The 22,599-nt window shown below is 36.7% G+C and overlaps 1 protein-coding gene across 1 annotated transcript; it reads right to left on the bottom strand.

Moving 5' to 3' along the window:
* Positions 1 to 4,558: 4,558 nt before the first annotated feature.
* Positions 4,559 to 21,975, bottom strand: LOC111510144 (venom protease). The gene is made up of 6 exons (XM_074169615.1): positions 21,815 to 21,975; positions 18,161 to 18,463; positions 14,082 to 14,236; positions 11,910 to 12,019; positions 7,817 to 8,240; positions 4,559 to 4,830 (listed from the first exon to the last, which is right to left on the bottom strand). Exons 1-6 carry the CDS (start codon positions 21,891 to 21,893, stop codon positions 4,648 to 4,650), a joined length of 1,254 nt encoding a protein of 417 aa, XP_074025716.1. The 5' UTR covers positions 21,894 to 21,975; the 3' UTR covers positions 4,559 to 4,647.
* Positions 21,976 to 22,599: the final 624 nt, after the last annotated feature.

Raw genomic sequence — 22,599 nt, 5'->3', positions numbered from 1 at the left:
TCTTATGATTAAATTAATTCACGTAGATTCAAAGACTGCAGGAAAATTTTCAAGACTCTCTGAGAGCGGCGATTGATGCTGGATTGGAACGGTTGGAAATTATATTACCTTTCAAAAACAGTGTCGGTTTTTTTTGTAGTAAGTTGTTCTGTATTGTTCTATCCATTATGAGTTTGCTTGTATTGTTTTGGTGCTCAATCTGGCGGCTTACTATGCACAAAACGCTACATAATGATCAGTTTGGCTTCAGGCAGGACTGTTTCGTTGTTGAAGCGATACTAAGACTTGTGGCTGATATAGTCGGGGATTTTGAGGCTAGTCAACATACGGTGGTGTCTATGTGTGACTTGAGCAAGGCCTTAGACTGTGTTTATCACACTGTACTATTAGACAAACTACAATTTTACGGTATACGCGGTACTGCATGAAAATTATTCTAATCGTACTTGGTAAGAGACAAGCTATTCTTATAGACAACACCTATTCTGAAATCGAGAACATTCATTTTGGGGTACCTCAAGGTTCTATCCTTGGCCTACTTTTATTAATTGTCTATATCAATGACATATTTCATTACATGTGTCTAATCAAATGTCTTTGTCATGCAGATGCTTGCTTCCTTTATGCTTCTGGCAAGAAACTTGATCATTTGAAAGAAAGTTCACATTATTTTTTAAGAAAAGCTGAAACATGGTTCGTTTCTTATTGTTTGAAACTCAATAAAAACAAAACTCAAAATATTGTTTTTTAACCAACAATACGATTGCTAACAATTCAGGAGTCAAACTACTTTTAAACTACTTGGAATTGTTATCGATGTCAAATTGAAATGGTCAGCGCATATTGAGCACCTAAGTAAAAAATCAAATTCAACTCTCTTCATACTACCTAAACTGAGCAGATTTGCTAACCTGGCGGTTTTGAAAAGAGCCTACTTTGACTTATTCCACTCTCACATCAATTACGGTGTAATGGGAAAACGCTGTAGACTCTGTGAGAATTTTTAGGCTCCAGATACGAGCTTTACGAATAATGTCTAAAGCCAATTATAGTGACAGTTGTCGCCCCATATTTGAAAACCTACAAATACTCACCTTACCGTGTGTTTACATCCTCAATTGTTTGCTGGATATTCATAGAAATAAAGAAAAACTGAAAAAAATAATTCATATCACAATATACCACAATTATATCACAATTGACTTCTGAACGAAATAACTTAGACGTGAAATTATATAATAAATTGCCAGTGCATATTGAGGAACTACCTACCCATAAGTTCAAGATACTAATTCAAAAATATTTAATGTCACATTGCTTCTACTCGGCGGGGGAGTATTTGGAGGCTGGTGTGACTTCATGGGAAACTACATAGTGTCATAACTACAACACATGCCATTGGGGAGCACTCTTCACCCAATTTAATTTATATAATTAAGAGAATTGTAGTCTCGTTTTGGATGTAAATTTCATTTTATTTTATTGTATTATGCTATGTCCTGGACCTACCACAAATAGAATAATATTCTGTACTGTGGCTTAATAAATGAACGAAAATGAATAAATAATATAATAGCGTCAGAGTTTGCTTGGGGGTGGAGCTGTATCTATGGAAATGAGATTCATAAATCATTATAAGTTATTGAGATGTATTCAACTTTCTCTCGTACAGAATAGTGTCCCAATTTTTTGACAAGCTGCTTTTGCTGTTCCAGTGAGGTTTCAAGAAATATTCGGACTATGTCCTATTCTACCACATTCACCTCATCAGAGCAAACTGATGCCTGTCGATTTTCGAAATAGATATAGAACTTGAAAGAAGGGACAGGTGTGTTGTTGTTAACAGAGCAGTCTATTGGTTTTCAGGTGTTTTTGAATGAGTCATTGATCAATAGTACTGGAGTTTTATGCCAACACCAAACCATTATTTTTATTCATATCAACTATAATTGATAATATAATTGATAGCGATGAAATTTCCCTACATTCATTGCTATAGAAATGAACTTTATTTTCGATTCTGCTCTTATTGTCATTCACTTTTTCTCAGGTCCAGAATATTGTTTTGTAAATACTCACACTGAAATACTGTTCGAAGATTATTTGGTAACACAATAAGTAAATGATGAAGGATTCCCATGAACAACCTTAGGATTTTATTGGGTTCTCTTGATGTTTATTACCCAAATCTAGGACATTCCATTCAATTGACTGTTTTTTTTGTATTCTATCTGAAATTGCATGTGATGTACTGGAAACTCTGTTTATTGCTGATAAATAAACATATTATCATTATTATTACCTCCACACGTGTTTCAATCACCCAGAGATTGAACCAGGTCATTGTTGTCACAATAAAAAATAGTTGGAAAAAATATGTATCTCTGTGGTACACCAGCGTTGATGCTCTAGCTATTTTGAAAAATCATCTCAGAGTCCAGAATTCACACCACTGTCCACAACACACAATGCCTGGACTAAACTTTTTTGTCCATAAGCTCGTTACGTTCCTCTTCAGTGAAGAAATATACGATATTCAAAAATAGTAAATAAGTTAATCAGGAAACGTGAATTGGTGGATGTTTTGGATGCTTTCGAAAGTTTGGAAACATATCAAGGGGTAGCATGTGAACATTGAACAGTGACAAATGCCCTATACAGATCATGGTTTACCTTAATATGAATCGCTGTGTTGAAATTATGGGGAACTTTCCCTAGGATATTTCCCGCGAATACCTTTCTGAAATCATTGATGTGTGTCTGAAAGTGAAAGTGGTCTCTGTTAGAATTATAGAGGCCAGGTTCTGATCTGAGACTTGGTTGGTGAAACGCCTGTCAAGAAGGGTATTTGTTGATTGCTCCGTATGAAAGATGGGTGACACATAGAGAGAAAAGTCACCTGTTCATCTGGGCTTCCAGAAATTACACTGATCATCGGTTGAGATGCTGAGACGTTCTATGAATTTGAAAGTGTATGATTTTCTCTTTTGATGAAGTCAACTCTTTCACAATTTGATTATTGAAATGCTGTTGGGAAGTAATATTTGTTATTGTGAGTTTTAAATACAAAGCGAATGGCGGGTGTTGTTTTTTTGGAAATGGATTGTGGAGTAGAATTCAAATCGTTCGGAACGTATTTTTTTATAACTGTTGTAGCTGTTGAACCAGCCCTCTATCACCCATCTGTAAAGAAGGTTTCCGTTTTTTTCTGAAAAGGTGCGTTCTTGAAGATATAGGTGCTAGCAGTTCCGCTCTCTAGAATATTTAAAACAGTTAAGAAAATCACAGAGTATTCCAGAGCAGCCCACAATATTCCGGAACACCCAGAAACATTCAAAAAATCTAAGGTTACGCAAGATAAAGTTCGAGGAATGATACTCTGAAGGAATTCGATTTTCAATTATCGGAAATCATCGACTTCATGTTGATGATAGACACTGCCTTGCCCTGATGAGTGGCCAAACAGCCCGAAACCGTCTGTCAGTGTGTTCCAATGATTGAAAAACTATTACGGCAGTTGTATCGCCAACATCATATGTAGGAATAACTTCAGTGAATAATCCTGCACTGGTATTAGCCAGTCCTTCGTAGTATTAGCCAGGGAAGTAGTAGGTGTCAGTCCACTAACTACTGAGCAGGGGACTGAGACTGGCCTGAACGAATTATTCCTTTCGATGATCTAATTTATTATTATGAATAAGTTAGATTAAAAATAACTACGCTGATGGCAAAATTGTGTGTCAGAAGAAAATCAATGATCAAAAGAAATAATGATGGTACTCATGTACTCATCCAATTCATTAGCTTCCTCCACCTTAGGTGCAATCTGGGAGATTGATACTGCACTCCCCAACTTCCAGGAAGTAGTAAGAATCGTCAGGCGTTCGAATTTCAGAAATTCCTTGCTTATGATATCCAATTGCATAACATGAAAAGGCTTTTGATAAAGGGTGGCTTTAGAGAATGATTTCAGCTTTGTATTCCCTCTAAATGAGGAAATAACCACTAAAATCTCTTGATAGTTGTTAAAAATGGAACACGGCAATTCAATCCCCAATCGTATTTTTCACAGTCAGTGCATAAACGTACGGTGCTCCTGCCTGAAATCTTTTACTACTGATATGAATTTTATTATGTTGGAAATGGTCTAGGCCTCCGTTCACGGATTGAAATAATTATTACCATTGTTAGACTTCTTTAACCCAGTCATGAGAATATTACACGCAATTGGGCAGCTAATTGTCCGTGCTTGATGCGAAGCTATATTTAAAGTTGACGATGCATCGAGAAACGAACAAAGTTGTGAACCTTGCGGAATAATGATTTTGATTAAATTTATCGTTTATGTGCAGAAACTAGACAATTATTCTATGAGAAATTATACTGCAACAATAAATAGCAGAGTTGCACCACCGCCCCTACCTTTCATAAGTAACTAAGTAAAGTAAAGTAAGTAAGTAAAACCCGTGTGGAAATCCGTTCGGTAGTTTTTGACTGAACGACCGTCTCGGCAAGGGATTTTGATTTATAATATTTAAGATCGAATAAACCAACCAAATTATTTATAAAATTATAATGAATCACGTAAAAAAAATGAGAATTTGGATATAAACACAGTTCCGGATGAGATTATGCACTGTTGCTACTTTATCTAGGCCAAACATTATCTTCTATCCATTTAACGTAGGCCGATACCCTGCTGTAAACACCAGGAACATTTTTCGCTAAGCCGCATGACTGTCCGAAAGAAGTAACACCCACTATTTCATACATGCACTTGATGTCAGCTGTGTCTTCATGATATATCTGGAGAGGTCCTCCGGAGTCTCCCTGAAAAGAAGGGAAAAATGCATTTTAGTGGAATATCAAAATGGGTATAGTCGAAGTAAACGATATCGTGCATACTTGAAGTTGTCGTCACTCTCAAAGGCCAAAAAAAACTAATACATAAAAATGAATTGCCTGCGAACTAGTCCACGTGGACTGTAGAATTCCCAGTTCGTATTGGATTATTTTTTACTAACCGAGTTTTATGATTGGCTGAAGAGTCATAAAATGAAATTTGAAGTCATGTTACGGTGACGAATGGAAATCGAGAAGAAGGATATGGTTATCGCTGTCCTGTTCAGTTCACGAACTGATCGCGATTCGAGTATTGAAATTCGATATTGGTGCAGTTATAATTCCTTGAAATTTTTGTTATCTTTATAAAATGTGGCGTCCTTGGACAAATACTAATAGTAATAACGAGTGTGATGACAATGCGGACTTTTTCCAGTGTAGTGATGCCAATAGCGATGTATAAGATTCAGATGCATTTGAATATTGAAACACAGAGTATATTTCAATGTATATGAGAATCTACATCTCAAGTTTGGTTTCGAGGGAAACAAACTATTACAAGCAACATCAGATTTGACCAAAATTCCTTTCTCAAATATACGTAAAATTGTCAAAAACAAATCTTATGAACGCAAGACGCGATGTGATACAGGATTACCAAAACCTTTAGGTGTTCATTGAAAAAAACAATATATGACTGTTACAAAAGCAATGAGATTTCTACAACTGAAATCATAAGGAAGAAATTGAATACTTCCGGCCGTAACGTGAGCTGCTGTGACAAAACTCTTCAGAATTGGATACGAAAACTAGGATTTAGATTTAAAATAATGAACAAACGTCAAGCAGTTATGGAAAGCAGGAGAATAGTGGAATGCGTAAACAAATCACTAAATATAGACAAGAATAACGGCAAATTTTCTATTTGGACGAAACTTAGTATGACAGTCACGACACAGTTACGAAAGGGTGGACTGGTGGTTCGAGAATGTGTACGCCTAACATGCCTGCAAGAAGGTAATAGAGCTAATTAAAGGAGAAGCATCTGATATCACCGAAGAAGACCGACAGAAAAGGATTAAAAAAGTAATTTCAGTTGAAAAAGACTATATTGAGATTTGACACTTCCATGAAAATGAATTATTATTGATTAAAATGACGACAGTGATAGTGAAACAGAGAAAGATGAATTATCAGAAGCTTTCGAAGAAAGTTAGTGAAGTGTTTTTGAAGCAATCGATTGTGTATATATGTGAGTGAGTAGTATTCAGAAATATTTTCAATTGTCACCCTGTTATTTGAATCCCTACTTTCCCACTCATTATTTATATTATTATATATATTTTTATGAATTTAAGAGGTTATATTTTTAGGAGTGATTAAATTTTGGGAAAGAAAGTTTTTGGCTTATTACTACTCCATCTTGATACAAAAAAATGTGGGAATCTTTCAAAGAAAGGAAGGAAGTAATCAATTTGAAAATAAGTAACTCTATACATGGATGTGTAGATCATGCAAAGAAGCAACTTTCAGAAACAAACTGGAAGAAAGCCCTCCTGAAACAGCTACTTTCATGTAAACATTGAATTATACGAAAGAAAAAAAATTCTTTCGAAACAAATACTTCTTAATGAACACTGAATTATACAGAAGATATTTTTCTACACTCAGTTTGTATTCGAAACATTAGTTATGGAATGAAATTCAGATATCATTCGCAGGAGTTCTACTTTAAATGAATGGTAATAAATTGCACTTACATGGAACACTGTCATCCTCACTGGTATACATCGATGTTTCGCCATAAGACACTTACTTTAGGGCTCGTCAGTACCAAATTGGATAACATTATAGAAAATACACACAATTCATTCATGAATTAAGATTTTTAATGTCACGGAATAAGTTTGATCTACTTATGTCATCGATTACATCGTAATGACATTCATTCACCTATTTGATTAAATCCCAGCCAAGAGGAATTTTATTTGAATTGAAGGGGTTATATTTTTAGGAGTGAATAATTTTTGGGAAACAAAGTTTTTGGCTTTCTGATTGCAAATGTGACAGAATGTCACATTTGCAATCAGAATAATCAGAATTTTTTATGTATTCCAAATATCTCAGTTGTGATTGAAGTTTTCAAAAAACAAACTGTTTCTGATCATTCTCTCTTCTGAGAAATAATTTGAACAAATGATCTCTTCTGATCATTTGTACAAATTATCTCTCTCTACGTCACAATCAACCAAAAACTATTCTTTATGTTTCAGAACTAATCGATAATAATCCAAGCACAAAGTTCAAATGACAAAATCCATTTTCATTTACTCAATCTTGAATCGAATATCGATTACCAACTTTTTTAGGCCTGAATTGGATAATCTGCCACGCAGCTCATGTCACTTTGGATATTCTGCACGAGCGATTTGAGGGCATGGTCATTGAGGTTATGTGAACTGGCCTCCGAGATCATGTGATTTGACCTCGTTAGACTTTTTCTTGTAGCCACAGAAAGCCACAAACCTCAGCGGTCCAACATAACCCATGCCATCGGTCAAATTCAGCCTGATTTATGAGCCAGATTCATGGAGAATTGAACGTCGTGGAGGACATTTGAACTATGTTATATTCCACACATAATAGCATCGATAGGTCTTTCAAAAAAAAATGAAAAATGTCGATGATATTTCACATGCACTTTGTTTTATATGTATTCAAAGATAGAAAGCGCTCCATGAAATATCCTATATTATTTCATACTGTTATTTTTGGGATTATCAATCTGATTGGTTTAAAACCTTCCACAATCTCATTGTGGAAGGTTTGGTGAAGGGATTGAACTCCAGTAATATTCATCCCTTTCAACTTTCAATGTTGATTGTCCATTATGAATATTCTAAGTAGAGCTTCATGAGTTTTCTCTTATACAGAAGACAAGCAACATATATATATATATATATATAAGTTATACCTGACAAGTGTCCCTATACTCCTTAGTCGATCCGGCACATATCATCGTGTCTTCAAGGATTCCTTTTGCTAGAGAAGATCCTGGTTGATTTATATCCCTTCTGTAAGTGTAATTGCACTGAGATGTACTAAAAAATTCCAATACTACTTTCAAAAGATCTTTACTATCATCTCCAGAAAACTCTATTCTTCCCCAACCACTAGCTATGACATTATTGTAAGGGATATCTTTTTGTGTGTGAATGCATGCTGGTCGAACATATGGATTCATTTCATAGTCTCTATCCATCTTGAGAAGCGCAATGTCATGGTACTTTTCTCCGATATAATCCGGATATCTGATGATTTGTTTGACGTTTCTCACTTGCAGATAGTTGGTGTCAGACACGTTAGTGATTCCTACCCTTACTAACTTGGGGGCTCCTCTGGAAAAAAGTATCATGATTAGTTTACAAAAACTCCAGTTTAAGAGAAATATGGAAGTTTCGGTTTTGTTTCAAAACTTCAAATTGAAACTAGACAACCGGCATAGATTAGTAGGTATCAGAGTTAAGTGACACCTAAATTGATTTTTTGTTTAATTCTATGTGAAATACTGTGACATTTAAATTACATTTGTTGTGATCCCATACAAAAATTATCATTTCCAGCTGCATTTCATCATCAATATTTAGGAATAGTCGTATAGTTGTAAGCTATGTTACCTTATTTGAAAATACATAATTTCTGGAGTTCCAAGTATCAGGACTATTGTGTTTTCACTCGTCTGTCAACATAAATTCCACTTCTATTTTAAACGAAAATGTTTTTGATAGAAGACCATGAATAACAATATTTCAAAACGATTTTCTGAAATCAGATTAACTCAGCATTCGGCATCACTATACTGATTGTGGATGCTCTGAAATACTCTCGATAGTTCTGGACTGTTTTAGAATTTTTTACAAGGCAATAATTCTAGTTCTTCAAAAGCTAAAAACAAAAAAGTTTCATAGAAAATAGTGGAATGTTCTCTTGTTGTGCAATGTTGTGGAATTCTTTCAACACTGTTGAATGTTCTGTACTGATCTAAAACTCATTATAGGGTTAAATTTTTAGCCCCCATGACTTCGAAGGCACACATTTCAGGTGAAAATGAAAAAAATTCAACTTGAATAGGTGATAGTACCACATCACGTGGTTCTCTCGCCTTATAGGTTAAAACAGAAACCTTTTTCATGAATGAAAGGTAGAGGGCTACCACAACATTCAACTCCATTGATCATTTCACAGTGATCTAGAATATTCCGAGACATATTATTGCCGAATATTTCACATTCCAGAAAGTTTCAAGATTTTCTTGAGTGCTCTTGAACACTCTCTGTTCTACAACTTTCTGGAAGGTGGAACTACCAACCCCTCTATTTTCAAGAGCAGTTCTTTCAAGCAAAAAATGGAAACCTCCGTCACGAATGGAGAATAGAGTGTTACCACACCATAACTTTCTTAAGATGTTCCGGTATTTTCACCAACTCTCCAGGCTATTCCCGAACATTCTATACAATTCTCATACAATTTTGAGAAATGAACGAATCGATTAGAGAGAAAATGTCATGTGTAATAATTCATGTTTTGTGAAAATCAATTGAAATATGACGGGGCTTTGTTCCTATACGTAAGAAGCCAGGACGCATCGTTAGTATATAATAACAGAGCAAAAAGAGCATATGTGGCTTATGACCAATGTTGGAGGACAGTGGAACGCGCATGGGGTCTTTCACTCCATGGGGTCACCTGGATCCACACTGCAATAATAAGACCTGTATTTACGTACGGAGCCATTGCATGGGGACCGAAAGTTTTACAAGTAACGGCCATCCAAAAATTATATTCAAGCGACTGGCTTGTTTAAACATCACAGGAGCCAGAAGAACAACACCAACCAAGGCAATGGAATTAATTACTTATCTGACCCCTCTGGAGCTGTACGTTAAGGAGGCTGCGTTAATGGTCAAGTTACGATTGAGCACGACTGGTGTAAACCTCGAAGTAGGATTGGGTCAATTGAGGCTAAACCTATGGCGAGAAGCGCTTACTACGCAACCTCTGCTGCAGGCAACCAGTGATGCAATTGAACCCAGGTTTGTGTTTATTAAACCCTACAAAATACAAATGAAACAGAAAAGAGAGTCAGATGCTACAAATGCATTACGCATTTATACAGACGGCTCAAAATCCAAAGAAGGCTCTGGATGTGGAGTGTACTCCAGATCATTAAGCCTAAGGATTGAGTGGAGAATGGGAAGGAATACCAGCGTGGTCCAAACAGAACTGGCTGGTATCTCAATTGCCACAAAAGAAATAACCAGGAAAAGAATTTCTGACAAAAACATAACAATCTGCACTGAGAGTAGACAAGCCCTATTAGCCTAGGAGAGACAACGTGTTACCGCAGAGCTAGTACTAGAGTGCCACCAAGATTCAGCCAACGCCTCAGTAAATAATAACACTATCCTGATGTGGGTTGAAGGGTAAGACAGAAGTAAAGGTAATCACATTGCCGATGGAATGGAATCAAAGGATGCAATCTTGCCAGAATCACCCTGGGCAACACTGGGAAGCTGGCGCCGAAGAAATATCTGGCGACGACCAGGAAAAATCTACGCCTAACAGTAGAATTTCTGACTAGCCACTGTCAACTAAGGAAGCCTACATAATATGGGGCTAGTGGACACACCTCTATGCAGGATGTGTGAAAAGGAAGATGAAACTGTCAGGCATGTTCTATGCGAGTGTACAGAGTTATCATTGCCAATAAGCGATTGTGTGTTTGGCGAGTCTTGGCCTACCCCTGCCGATATAAAGGAGATGTCTACCAGTAAACTGTCTACTTTCCTGGAAAGGACAGGATGGACGATGACCTAGGAGGACATCTCTTCGGGAGGATGTTCAATGGGTCACATGTGGTATAAGTGTTGTGGTATAAGTGTTGTTTCTCGCCCTCTCTACTCTATAGATACAGAACAGTGCACCCAGAACATAACCGTGTTTGACGCCACGAGTATTTTTCCTTGCTTGAGCATTAAGTTACTTAGCGTCCTGGAAGCAATCAGTCGTTCGCATAGACCAGTGTTTCTCAAAGTCTCAAAGTCTATGTTTTACAACATAGATAACGAAGAGTAAAGGTAATACGTCGGTACCTATTAATAAAAATCCTCTGATAATATGATATCGGTAAATGCAAATTGCAATCCGTTCAGACAGTCACCTACCTACTTTTATTAATTAAATATCTAGTGTAGTCTTTACGTTCGGGGAGCCGTGAATTCGAAAAGTTTGAGAAATACTGGCATAGACCGTTGTAAATTCGATTACCATTTTTGTTATCTGTTCGAAAATATCTAGTCATCTGGCCAGCTATCCATGAGAATATTGTTTTTTTTATTATTATTTTTCATGTTTTGCTCATGCTTTTTGGGTTTTGTCGATTCTGGAGAGTCGTTCGATAGACGGAACTGAAGTAAATTGTCTCCGTCGTCAATTGTAATAACATTACAATTAACGACGGAGAAAACTTTTCCACATAGAGTAATTTCTGAATCAGAATGCTGAACCTTGTGAGAGCTGAGGATTAACGAGGTCTCTCCTTTTAACGTGCGATTCTTAGAAGTGAAGTAAATTGGTTTTCATTTGAAACATTGAAAAATGATAGTAGAAAGATTAATAACATTACAATTAACGACGGAGAAAACTTTTTCACATAGAGTAATTTCTGAATCAGACTGCCGAACCTTGTGAGAGCTGAGGATTAACGAGGTATCTTCTTTTAACGTGCGATTCTTAGAACTGGTTGGATAATAAGCGGTGAAAAATCGACCGTCCGGCCTTTGTGGTCGAATCGCCGTTTCATCTCACAGCTTGAAAGAGACTCATAGAAACGTACAACCTAATACTGTAGTTTCACAGGAGATACTGAACCCTCACGAAAATTCGTTCAGGAGAAATTCTGACCTGAACTTGACGATCCTCTTACAACCGGTGGTTAGAATGAAAGTCATGAAATATATTTTCTAGGAGTCGAAGGGGAATGTGAAATGAGATTATTTGCTACTTACAAGTCTTGACTCCATAGGCAATGTCCAGCAGTAAGAACGAAGTTTCTGCTAATGAGGCTACCACCACAAGCCCATTCCGTATCAGAACCACTAATATACCCAAGCTGTGCCTGTTGAAAATTGAAGAATGTATATTTTCATCCCGTAGAAAACTTATTGATATGCAATTATTTTTTATTGTTTATCATCCCATTTTTTGATGGTTTTTAGCATCTGCGTTAGTTAAGGAGTTGGTGAAATTTTCCACCCTAAGAGACGAAGTTCAAAAAATAAGGCTGAAGGGTATAAATACCTCATGTTACCCTATATTTTCAATCAAAATATAACATTTCATTGAAAGTAATACAAATTATGTAATTATGAAACGACAACAAAAAAATGAATTGGCGCTCCGGGGCGACTTGATTTACTCCAGTGGCGCATTTGCCTTTTAACCTGCAGGAAAACTCGAAAAAATTTGCAGCACCACATCATCTGAAGATCTTGATCTGCCAATGTCCTCTCTTTCATAGAAAAAAATGTATGGTGTCTCCAGAGGCTCCAATGAATTCAAGACATCGCCGGAACACTATAAATCGTTTCAATTCGTGAGGTTGCAGTCAATAGCTATGCTGTTACAAAGAAAATTCTTTGTTATCTGTCAAGCTTTCGGTATATTTCACACCTTCGTCAGGACAACTACAATAATAAGATTATATATAATGTAAAAAATATATAAATATGGAGAACTTACTAACGTTTTTGAACCTTTTTATATTTTATTCTCACGTTAGTAAGTTCTCCATATTTATATATTTTTTACAAGATATATAATCTTATTATTGTAGTTGTCCTGACGAAGGTGTGAAATATACCGAAAGCTTGACAGAGTTTTCTTTGTAACAGCCCAGCTATTGACTACAACCCCACGAATTGAAACTATCATTTCTAGAAACATGTGGATCCGTTTTTCGATGACGTTCCAGGTTAGCTTTCCAAATTTCTGCCACCGCAGTTGTCGGTTGATTGGTCAAACCACCAACACTGCCATAAAAACTTGGCAAGTCGACTTGGATGTCACACCAATAGGTGGTTTTACTTATGTCTCGCTTGCGGTTACACAGTTATTTCTATTAAGTACTTTTCTTGGTTTTTCACATATTCTGGTGATAATGAAGATGACTATGATACATTTTGTCTTCAATCGAGGACCTCCTGCCCGGTACTAACGATGCCCAATAGGCCGAATCAGCTGTCTACCGGTGGCTCTTAAATTGAAGTCAATATGGGAATGATCAGAATGGTACTTATTTATTTATCTTTTGATTTTCATGGAATTACTTTCCAGCAGCTTACTGCATTAACCTTTCTCGATTTCATATCATTTTTAGAAACACGTGGATTCGTTTTTTTCGATGACATTCAAGGTTAGCTTCCCAATTTTCTGTCACCGCAGTTGTCGGTTGATTGGTCAAACCACCAACACTGACATAAAAACTTGGCAAGTTGACTTGGGTGTCACACCAATAGGTGGTTCCATTTATCCCGATTGAATTGAAGACGTTGGTCAGTCAGCCACATTTTGTCTTCAATCGAGGACCGCCTGCCCGGTACTGACGATGCCCAATAGGCTAAAACAGCTGTCTACCACAACTCAATAAATTATAGGCCCTGAAGAAGCTTTCCATTAGAAGCAAAAGCTTCGCAAAGTAGAGCAGAGTTTTGATTTTTTGACTGAGAGACCCCGTTAATCCATTTTACTATATATATATATATATATATATATATATATTATATATATATATATATATATATATATATATATATATATATATATATATTCACTCTATGTATTTTTATTCAACAATGTTTCAACATTGTCTATATCATCTTCAGGTTTAAAATAAAATAATTGAACAAGATTTGTTTTGTATTCATTTCATTTTCTCTTTAAGAATGATAGTGATTGAAGATGACATAGACAATGTCGAAACTTTGTTGAATAAAAATACATATAGACTTAAAGTGTTCTTGCTGTATTTTATTTTCTGATATTTTGAAAAAGTCAGAAGTGTAATTTTTTATGACTTTTCAAAAAAATCACGAAACGCTTTGCTTATCGAAAAACCTGAAAGTAGATATTTCGTAAATATTGAAAATGTTTAGACGCACAGACTTACTATAATAACTTACCATATGAGGAAATTCTTGCCTCGATGCTTTTGTACCCCCTACGATGAGAGGTATTTTTTCGAAAGCACATTCTAGGTTTTCGGAAAACGTGGGAATGAGGGACAATGACGAATCTTCAGATTTTTCGTAAGCGAACTTGGCATATTGTTTGCACACTGAAAAATAATGATAGTCTACAGGTAATACATATCCAGAATATATCTATTAAATTTAAGTTGAAATCTAGCTTGAGGTGCTATTTGTGTGGAGGTGATGGATCGTTATCATTTCTGCACGTATATTGAACTCTTCATTCCATAGCATTCGATGCCAGAAAAGCATGTTGAGTACATCCGTGTATGTTAGGTTAGGTTAGGTCTAAAGTGAGTGGGTCTATTCGACCCTCCACCGCCACCCGCAAGGGTTTATTGTGGTTCACACCTATTCACATTCGACCAAATAAACACACCTTCTTAACGAAGCCGATTCGTTTGTATGGTGATTGGTCTTTCAGGTCAGATGGTAAGACTACGGCTCTGCCGATCTCGAAAAACCTGTTTTGGTTCCCAGCGGGGCAGGCACAAAGTATATGCTCTGCTGTTTCATCATTTTCCTAACAGAGGCTACACACATTGTCTTCCGACAGTCCGAGTCTCTGCATATGATGATTTAATTGACAGTGACCTGTAAGAAGGCCTGTTAGACATCGAAGTTCATCTCTACTGTAGTCCAACCACTGTCTGGTATCAAGCTCCAAAGGGTGAATAAAAGCATTGAAGTTAGCCAATCCTGGCAGATTCTGCCAGAGGTCTATCAATCTTCTTGTCATCCAGGTGTTCGATGTTTGTTTGGCAAAGCCTAAAGCGATGCCAGTGACAGGTTCTGGTCCGATGAAGCTGCTTGCAGCACCCTCCTTTGCAAGGGAGTCAGCAGCCTCATTGCCTTCCAGGCCAGTATAGCCTGGAATCCAGATCAGAGACAATCTTTTAAGTCTTCCTATATCGGAGAGAGTCGTTTTTTGCCAATTTGCTACCAATTTAGACGTTGCTCGGTAGGAGCCAAGAGCTTCCAACGCCGCATGAATATTGACTTGTGTATGAGGTTGGATTCTTCCAATCTCTCTGCACACAATTCAACAGCGTAAATTTCCGCTTGAAATACAGTCGCATAGGTTCCTAGGCAGGTAGATATCTCTGTCCTGGGTCTGGACTAAAAACACCTGCATCAGAACCGGAAAGTGTTTTTGATCTATCTGTGAACCAACTCTTAATATTTCCTTCTCCCGGAGGATCCAGTCCTCTCTACTCGGGAACAGTACTTTATAAGAGAGTTCGTAGTTGACAGTTGGAGGCATATAGTCAGAAGTCACTTCCAGAATGCTGTGACTTCCAGGGTCAGCCAACAGTCTGTTGCACTCTGCATTGAATTGATTTGTGCAATTGGCAATGTGCACAAGTCTATATGCAGTCCATCTAGCCTCTCTCTCCAGAAAAATGTGGAGAGGAGGTAGATCTAGAAGGATCTCCATGGCCGCTGACGATCTGGTACTGATAGCATCACTGATAGCCAGACAAGCCTGTCTCTGTAAGCCAGACCGTTTTCTGTAAAGCCTTCGGCCACCAGGCAATTGCACCATCAGTGATCATTGGTCTGACAATCATCAAATGAACCTAATGGATTTGTTTTTAACCTTAACCCCAAGTTTTAACACAAATCCTTCGACATGTCTACAGAGACAGTCTGGCTTTATGTGAAACTTTTTCCAAGTGAGCGTTTCAGGTGAGTCTTTTATCAAGGACGTTAGATCGTTCAATTTTCTCCTCCTGGTGAAGGGGATTATAACAGTTTTGCTGGTGTTGACAGACATCTGCTCCCTTAGGCACCAACTGTGAACAATGTCCAACGTGCTTTGGATGATATTACAAGCTACCCTTCCCGACGTGGACCTTGCCAAGATGAAAAGGTCATCTGCATAAGCTTGCAGATCTACTTTTCTCCTGTCGAGGGCATCAAGCAGACTATCCATCAGGAGCGACCACAGAAGGGGAGATAGTACACCACCTTGAGGGCAGCCCCTGGTGACCCTGAACCTGATGGCCTCGTCTTGAAAAGTCGTAATTGTAGTTCTGTTTACCAGCATGGCATAGATCCATCCAGTTATACAAAAAACACACCTCAATGTCAGATTTATACTTGAAAGTTCATAAAACCGCGACATCTGTTTCGCTATACGACAGCATCTTCGGGTGTCAGAATACTGTTTCTACAAATTCTGAGTCGTGCTTTTATAGTAATTTGAATCATTATGAATATTACTTCATGCCAAACCTCTGCATGATGAATTCATTGCCTAAACTATTTACCTACCTACGAACAACTCATGAGACAGATAATGAATAACAATTTTTATCTGAGTTCTCGTTTCATCTACTTTCAAGATCTGCCCTAAATATCAATTTCATCGACAAAACATCCTGCAATTATTCAATAACATTTATGTGGAAGAGATCATTCCAATATCTACGTTGTATCATCGTTAGATTCATCGAAAAATATTTCAGAAGAAATGTAAGCATTATGCAATATAGGTATACCAAGTGACAAAGAAAGGTAAACACCCATTCATATTGAAAATATTTCAATAATGTTTTGCATGTGTATTTATGTTGAGGCCAGTAAAAAGCCAGTAAAATATTAGCTATATCGGAAGCTATTCTGACCAGTGTTTTTTTCGTGAGAGCATTTACCATTTCTCCAATTTTTATTCTTATTTGTGTTTTAACTGTTGAAGAGTTTGTTGTAAAGTGTTTCGTATTGTTAACACTATGCCTCGAGTGCGAAGGCTTCGTCGTATTCCTCAACTTAGTAATTTTGAGAGAGGATGTTGGCTTACGTGAGGCAGGTTTTTCAGTTAGATACATTTCAAGAAGAACCAATCGATCTTTGCGTACTATTCTAAGATGTTATCAGACACGGACTCAAGTAGGCCAAGAACACAGAGCTAGGGGCACCGGTCGTCGCAGGGAAACAACTGCGCGTGAGGATCGCCGATTAAGACTTTTGGCTCTGAGGGATCGGTTCATTTCTAATAGGGCTATTGCGAATCAGTGGTTTGAAGAACACGGAAGGGTTGTTGGAATGCGTACAGTATATCGGCGAATGAGAAGTTTCGAACTTTTTTCGTATCATCCCCGTTGGGTGTTACCACTGACTCTCGAGCATTGACGCAATCTATTGCACTGGTGCAAACACAGTGGGGCCGCGTAATCTTCAGCGATAAATCTCGCTTTTGTTTAGGTATATACGATGGAAGAGCAAGAGTGAGAAGGTATCGTGGTGAAAGACGAGATCCCCAGTTTGATGTGGGAGGCATGTTCACCATACTGTTGGTTTGATGGTATGAGGTGCCATTGCATATGATAGCAGGACACCTTCAGTCTTTATTAAAAGCAACATGACAGCTCTTCATTACATTCACGAAGTTGTGGAGCCTTCCATATCTTGAGACCATCGAGAACCCCATATTTCAACAAGACAACGCTAGACCGCATGTGGCTAGAGTAACTTTAGACTTCATGGATCAGCATAATGTGTGGGATATTCTTGGTCGCAGACTGCTGAAATTACAGCCCCCTGAGACTTTGACAGCACTAAGACATGAGTTAGAAGTAGGGTGGAATGAGTTACCCCAATAGGATATATATCACTTTATCAGGACAATGCCTAGATGTATCCAGGAGTGTATGAGATAAGACATCAAGGATCTGCAATACACCACTGAACTTCACTGGTATCACGATCATCCAATTTCTCTTAAAACTCACTCGTTTGTTTACTATTATCTGTCAAGTATGTAAGTAAAAAATTATTGAAATATTTTCAATACAAATGAGTATTTACCTTTCTTTGTCAGTCAGTATAGTTTCGTACTTTTCAAATTTTTCATCTGGTTAAAACAAATTAAAAAAGAAGACGGTTATCTTCGATACTATTTACGGAGTGTCCAAAAAATATACTGGAATTGATGGAAAATGCATCATAGACAATGTTGAAATGAGATTATAATCTCATTTATCGAAATAAAAATTAACTATTCTCACTTTCAGCAGCTCTTGCTCCAACTTTCATATCCGCACTTGTGGATTTTCTCGTTGTTGCTCTAGTAGATCTACGAGTGGTGATAGTCATACGGGTTGTTGTAGTTCTAGTAGTGGTTGAACTAGTAGTGGTTTTAGTGATGGTTGAACTATTAGGGTCGGTGCAACAGACTATGGATTGGGTGCCAACGAAACCGCAAATATCTGAGGGATATATTCCTTTCCTTATGTCGTTGAGAGCGGATTGGCATTTAGTGATATATTTACAAGTGCCACGTGTTCCGTCATTTGTTGTACAATAATCTCCTGAAAAAAAATCAACGTAGTGAATAAAAGAATAAAATTAAAATTGGATTTAAACGGGGATATTTTTAGGAGAGATTTATTTTTTGGAAAGAAAGTTTTTGGCTTTCTACTTCTCTATAAATAACAAATATGCCGAAGATTGGGATGGTACAGATACGTAGATGATACCCTTACCAGCATAAAGTTGCTGCATTCAATAGTATGCTTCAAAGGCCATTGAATATTCCATTGTCTTGAAGGTAATTTCCAGAGAGACCTGAGGTTGATTGAAGAAATCGCGGTCAACAACGGTTATAAGGTAGATATTATAGACTCCATCCTTTCCAAAAAAAACTACAAAATCAAGCCATGGATCAGGTCCACCCAAATTAAAAATGCGATAACGTCAGTTATAGGACATTGTCATATTTGGGTGAACCAACCAATAATATTGCCCGTTTTTTGAAGAAAGAATGCGTAAACTTTGTTTACAGAACAAATAAAGACAAAACTATGAGTTGAAAGTATTACAGTTGAAGTATGACATGACGTCACTACGTCAAAACCATTGTTCTATCTTCAGAATATACATTTGAAACTCGGCTATCAAAAATAAAAATCGATCATTTCAGGATTTTTGTTGAAAGTACATTGCTTGTGAAATGAGAAATTTGTTCCATAATTCAGTCGCTCACTGTATTTACGATTTGTTCCATATCTATTACGCAAATACTACTTCTTTATCTCTGTATCTGTAGAGTAGGAAGGGTGAGTGTAAACCCATAGCACTTAGGCCACATGTGACCCATTGTACTTCCTCCCGAATAGGTCCTCCTAGGTCACTGTTCATCCTGTCATTTTCAGGAAGGTGGACAGGTCACTGGGAGACATCTCTTTTATATCGGCAGGTGTAGGCCAAGACTCGCCGAACACACACTCTTTTATTGACGATAACTCCGGGCACTCGCATAGGACATGCTTGACAGTCTCATCTTACTGTTCACACATCCTGCATAGAGATGTGTCGCAAATACTATTTAAAAATATGCTGAATTAATTTATTCATCAATTCCTATTTTGTCCCCTTCAAAGTAGCCCTCCCAGATATAACACACTTGTGCCAGCGTTTTTTCCTCGAAGAAGTTCTGATTTACACTTATTGACATGTCCTTGAGGTCTCTTAGCGATTCGTTTTTCATCCCCTCAATTGTCGCAATACGCCGTCTTTTCATGGATCTCTTCAATCTTGTGAACATGAAAAAGTTGCAGGGGTCCAAATCTGGTGAATACAGTGGCTGAGGCATGATGACGAGTGAGAAGGTGCATTATCGTGAATTGTTTTTCCATAATACCGGACGTTTTTTTCGTATTGATTATCACAAGAGGCGGAATAATACTCCCTGTTGACCGTACCACCATGTGACAAAAACTTCCGATGCACGACGCCATGATAATTAAAGAAAACAGTGATCGAACTTGACTCAGAGTACAATCACCGTATGACACTGTAAACATTTCAAGAGTTTTTAAGCACTCAATTCCAGTCTTTACACAAAATTTGATGCAAAATTTTCAAATAATTTTTTTCGATAGCAGAAAATCACCAAATATGCAAAACACTTGTAACTTTTATGCCTCTCACCAACAAATTAAACATGCTGAACAGCTGAAACTGTAACTGTTCGAGACGAGTGTACCAACTTGAAAAAAAAAATCGCAAATCGAATTTACGTAGCTCACGACATTTGAACATTCACCTTATTTTTCGTGTTCAAAGAAAGTCACGCGAAAACAAATTTTCTGTGTGAAAAATATATTGTTTTTGCAATATTAATTATTCAGTCCACGCTTCAGAAGTTTTCTAATTTCAGATAGTATGAAAAAATAAAAAAAAATCAAATCGGAACTTTCCAGGAAAAAATGCAAATTCGACTTGGAACGTGATCGTACAAATAATTTTAAAATGGGATGAACCTTCATTGTGGTTATTGGTGGAGAAATTATAATAGAAAATATATTATGTTTTTGATGAATGCGATAAATATTGTTTTCTTAATACCAGTATTTACGAGTATTGTTATTCGTCTGCTTTGCTTGATTTGTTGAAAAAATATTCAGATTTTCTGTAGTATTTATATGCAATGTTTCCAACATATTTCCAAACCGACATTACTTTCTCAACTGTACATAAAATAATCAAAAACAAACCTTGAAAAAAAAACAATATACGACTGTTAGAAAAGCAACAGGATTTCTACAACTGAAATCATGAGGAAGAAATAGAATACTTCCGGCCATAACGTGAAGCTGCTGTGACAAAACTCTTCAGAATTGGATGAAGAAACTAGGATTTAGATTTAAAATCATGAACAAATGGAAAGCAGAAGAATAGTTGAATTACATAACAAATAACTACTTAATTATAGACTAGAAAAATGGCAAATTTTTTGTTTCGACGAAACTTGGTGTGACACTCACGACAACACAGTTATGAAAGGGTGGACTGATGATTCGAGAATGTGTACGCCTAACATGCATGCCAACTAAGGATTGCGAATAATCATGGTGCATTTCGGAGGAAGTAAAGGATGGGTTCCGAATTCTTTTAACTTATGTGGAAAAAAACTTAAGGACTGCAATGTTGGCTATCATAGGAACATGAAAGCTAATATTTTCGAGGATGATTTGAAAACACTTCGATCCCAAATTTGGATGCGAATAGTGTGATAGTTCTGGACAATGCTTCCTATCATTCGCGACAGCTCATCGACGTAATGGATAACAATTTGCATTTCGAAGATTACTATACCAAAAACCAACTACTTGAAGTTTTACAGACAAAAACATTCGAAAAAGTGTATGTCCTTGAGAGTATTGCTGAAAGTATGGACACACTATACTGAGACTTCCCTCCTATTTTTGTATTTTCAATCCCATTGAGTTGATTTGGGGAAAATTGAAAGAAAACATCAGGTGTAAAAATAATTTTTCAAAATTTGATGAGAAGGTAATAGAGCTGACTAAAGAAAAAGTATCTAATATTACCGAAGAAGACTGGCAGAAAAGGATAAAAATTTAATTTTAGTTGAAAAAGACTATATGGAGATTGGACACTTCCCTATCAATGGTGGAAATAAATTAATTATTGATTATCATTTTGATAAATTATGAATGAGATAAATATTGTTTCCTTAATACCAGTATTCATTGTTATTCGCCTGCTGTGAATATTTAGAATATCTGTTGTATTTGTATGCAATGTTTGTTTCACAGTTCAGTAGGTCAGGGTTTTATACACTAAAGCGATTGGCGAAGCAGTATACTTAAAAATAAACGAATAAAGCAACTCTGTGACGTAGAATAAAAACTCACCATCGTACAATTGTGCCAGTACTCCGTTAACAGTACAACAAACCACAACAATAACGAAATAATTCACAAGATCCAACATATTTCCAAACAGCAACTGATGCAGTTGATCACCATACAGCGACTAAGTTTGACCTCCCGGTGTTGGGAATTCTTATTTCTGAATCGTTCGGTTTCGCCAAGCTAATTAATTCCAAATAAATTTTCGAAACAGATTATCTGCAATAATTGTTTTGTGGGTATTTACGATCATAGGCAACTTTGTTTGCTTACGCTGATCGTTAATATGCACAGTGGATGAAGTATGTAGTATTTTCAAAAATGATAAAGATGTTTATTTGAATCGGGATGAACGATTTTTTGTAATGTTTTATGTTTATTCCGTAAGTTGAATACGAAGTTTTTTTTAAGATAATGTTTTACCAGGTGTTAAACTGAGCTCTGTAAAAATGTATAGCTATTAACTAAAATTGATTTTCGTGGTGAGATGTTTCAATAAATTGAACTTCCATTCCCCTAATGATAGTTGAGAGTGTTGGAAGCTATGTTTGAAAAGAAACCATCAATATACAGGGTGTTCAATAAATGTGTAATTCATCGAAGTTTTTTTTAGTTGAACATTCTAAATATTTTCAGTGAATTGATTCTTTTCAAACGGGTTATTCCTATTAATGATAGGTTGTTTGAGATTATACCGGATGGTTCGGAAAGTATGGTGATATTTATGACACAAAATTCTATACAAATCTAAGTGAACGTGTTACTAATTATACTGATACTTTACCCAA

The sequence above is a fragment of the Leptinotarsa decemlineata genome, unplaced genomic scaffold, assembly GCF_025532065.1.
Source record: "Leptinotarsa decemlineata unplaced genomic scaffold, Ldec_3_MD MMD2_P_RNA_scaffold_5, whole genome shotgun sequence".
Lineage (NCBI taxonomy): Eukaryota > Metazoa > Arthropoda > Insecta > Coleoptera > Chrysomelidae > Leptinotarsa > Leptinotarsa decemlineata.
This window is presented reverse-complemented; position numbering and strand designations above follow the sequence as displayed.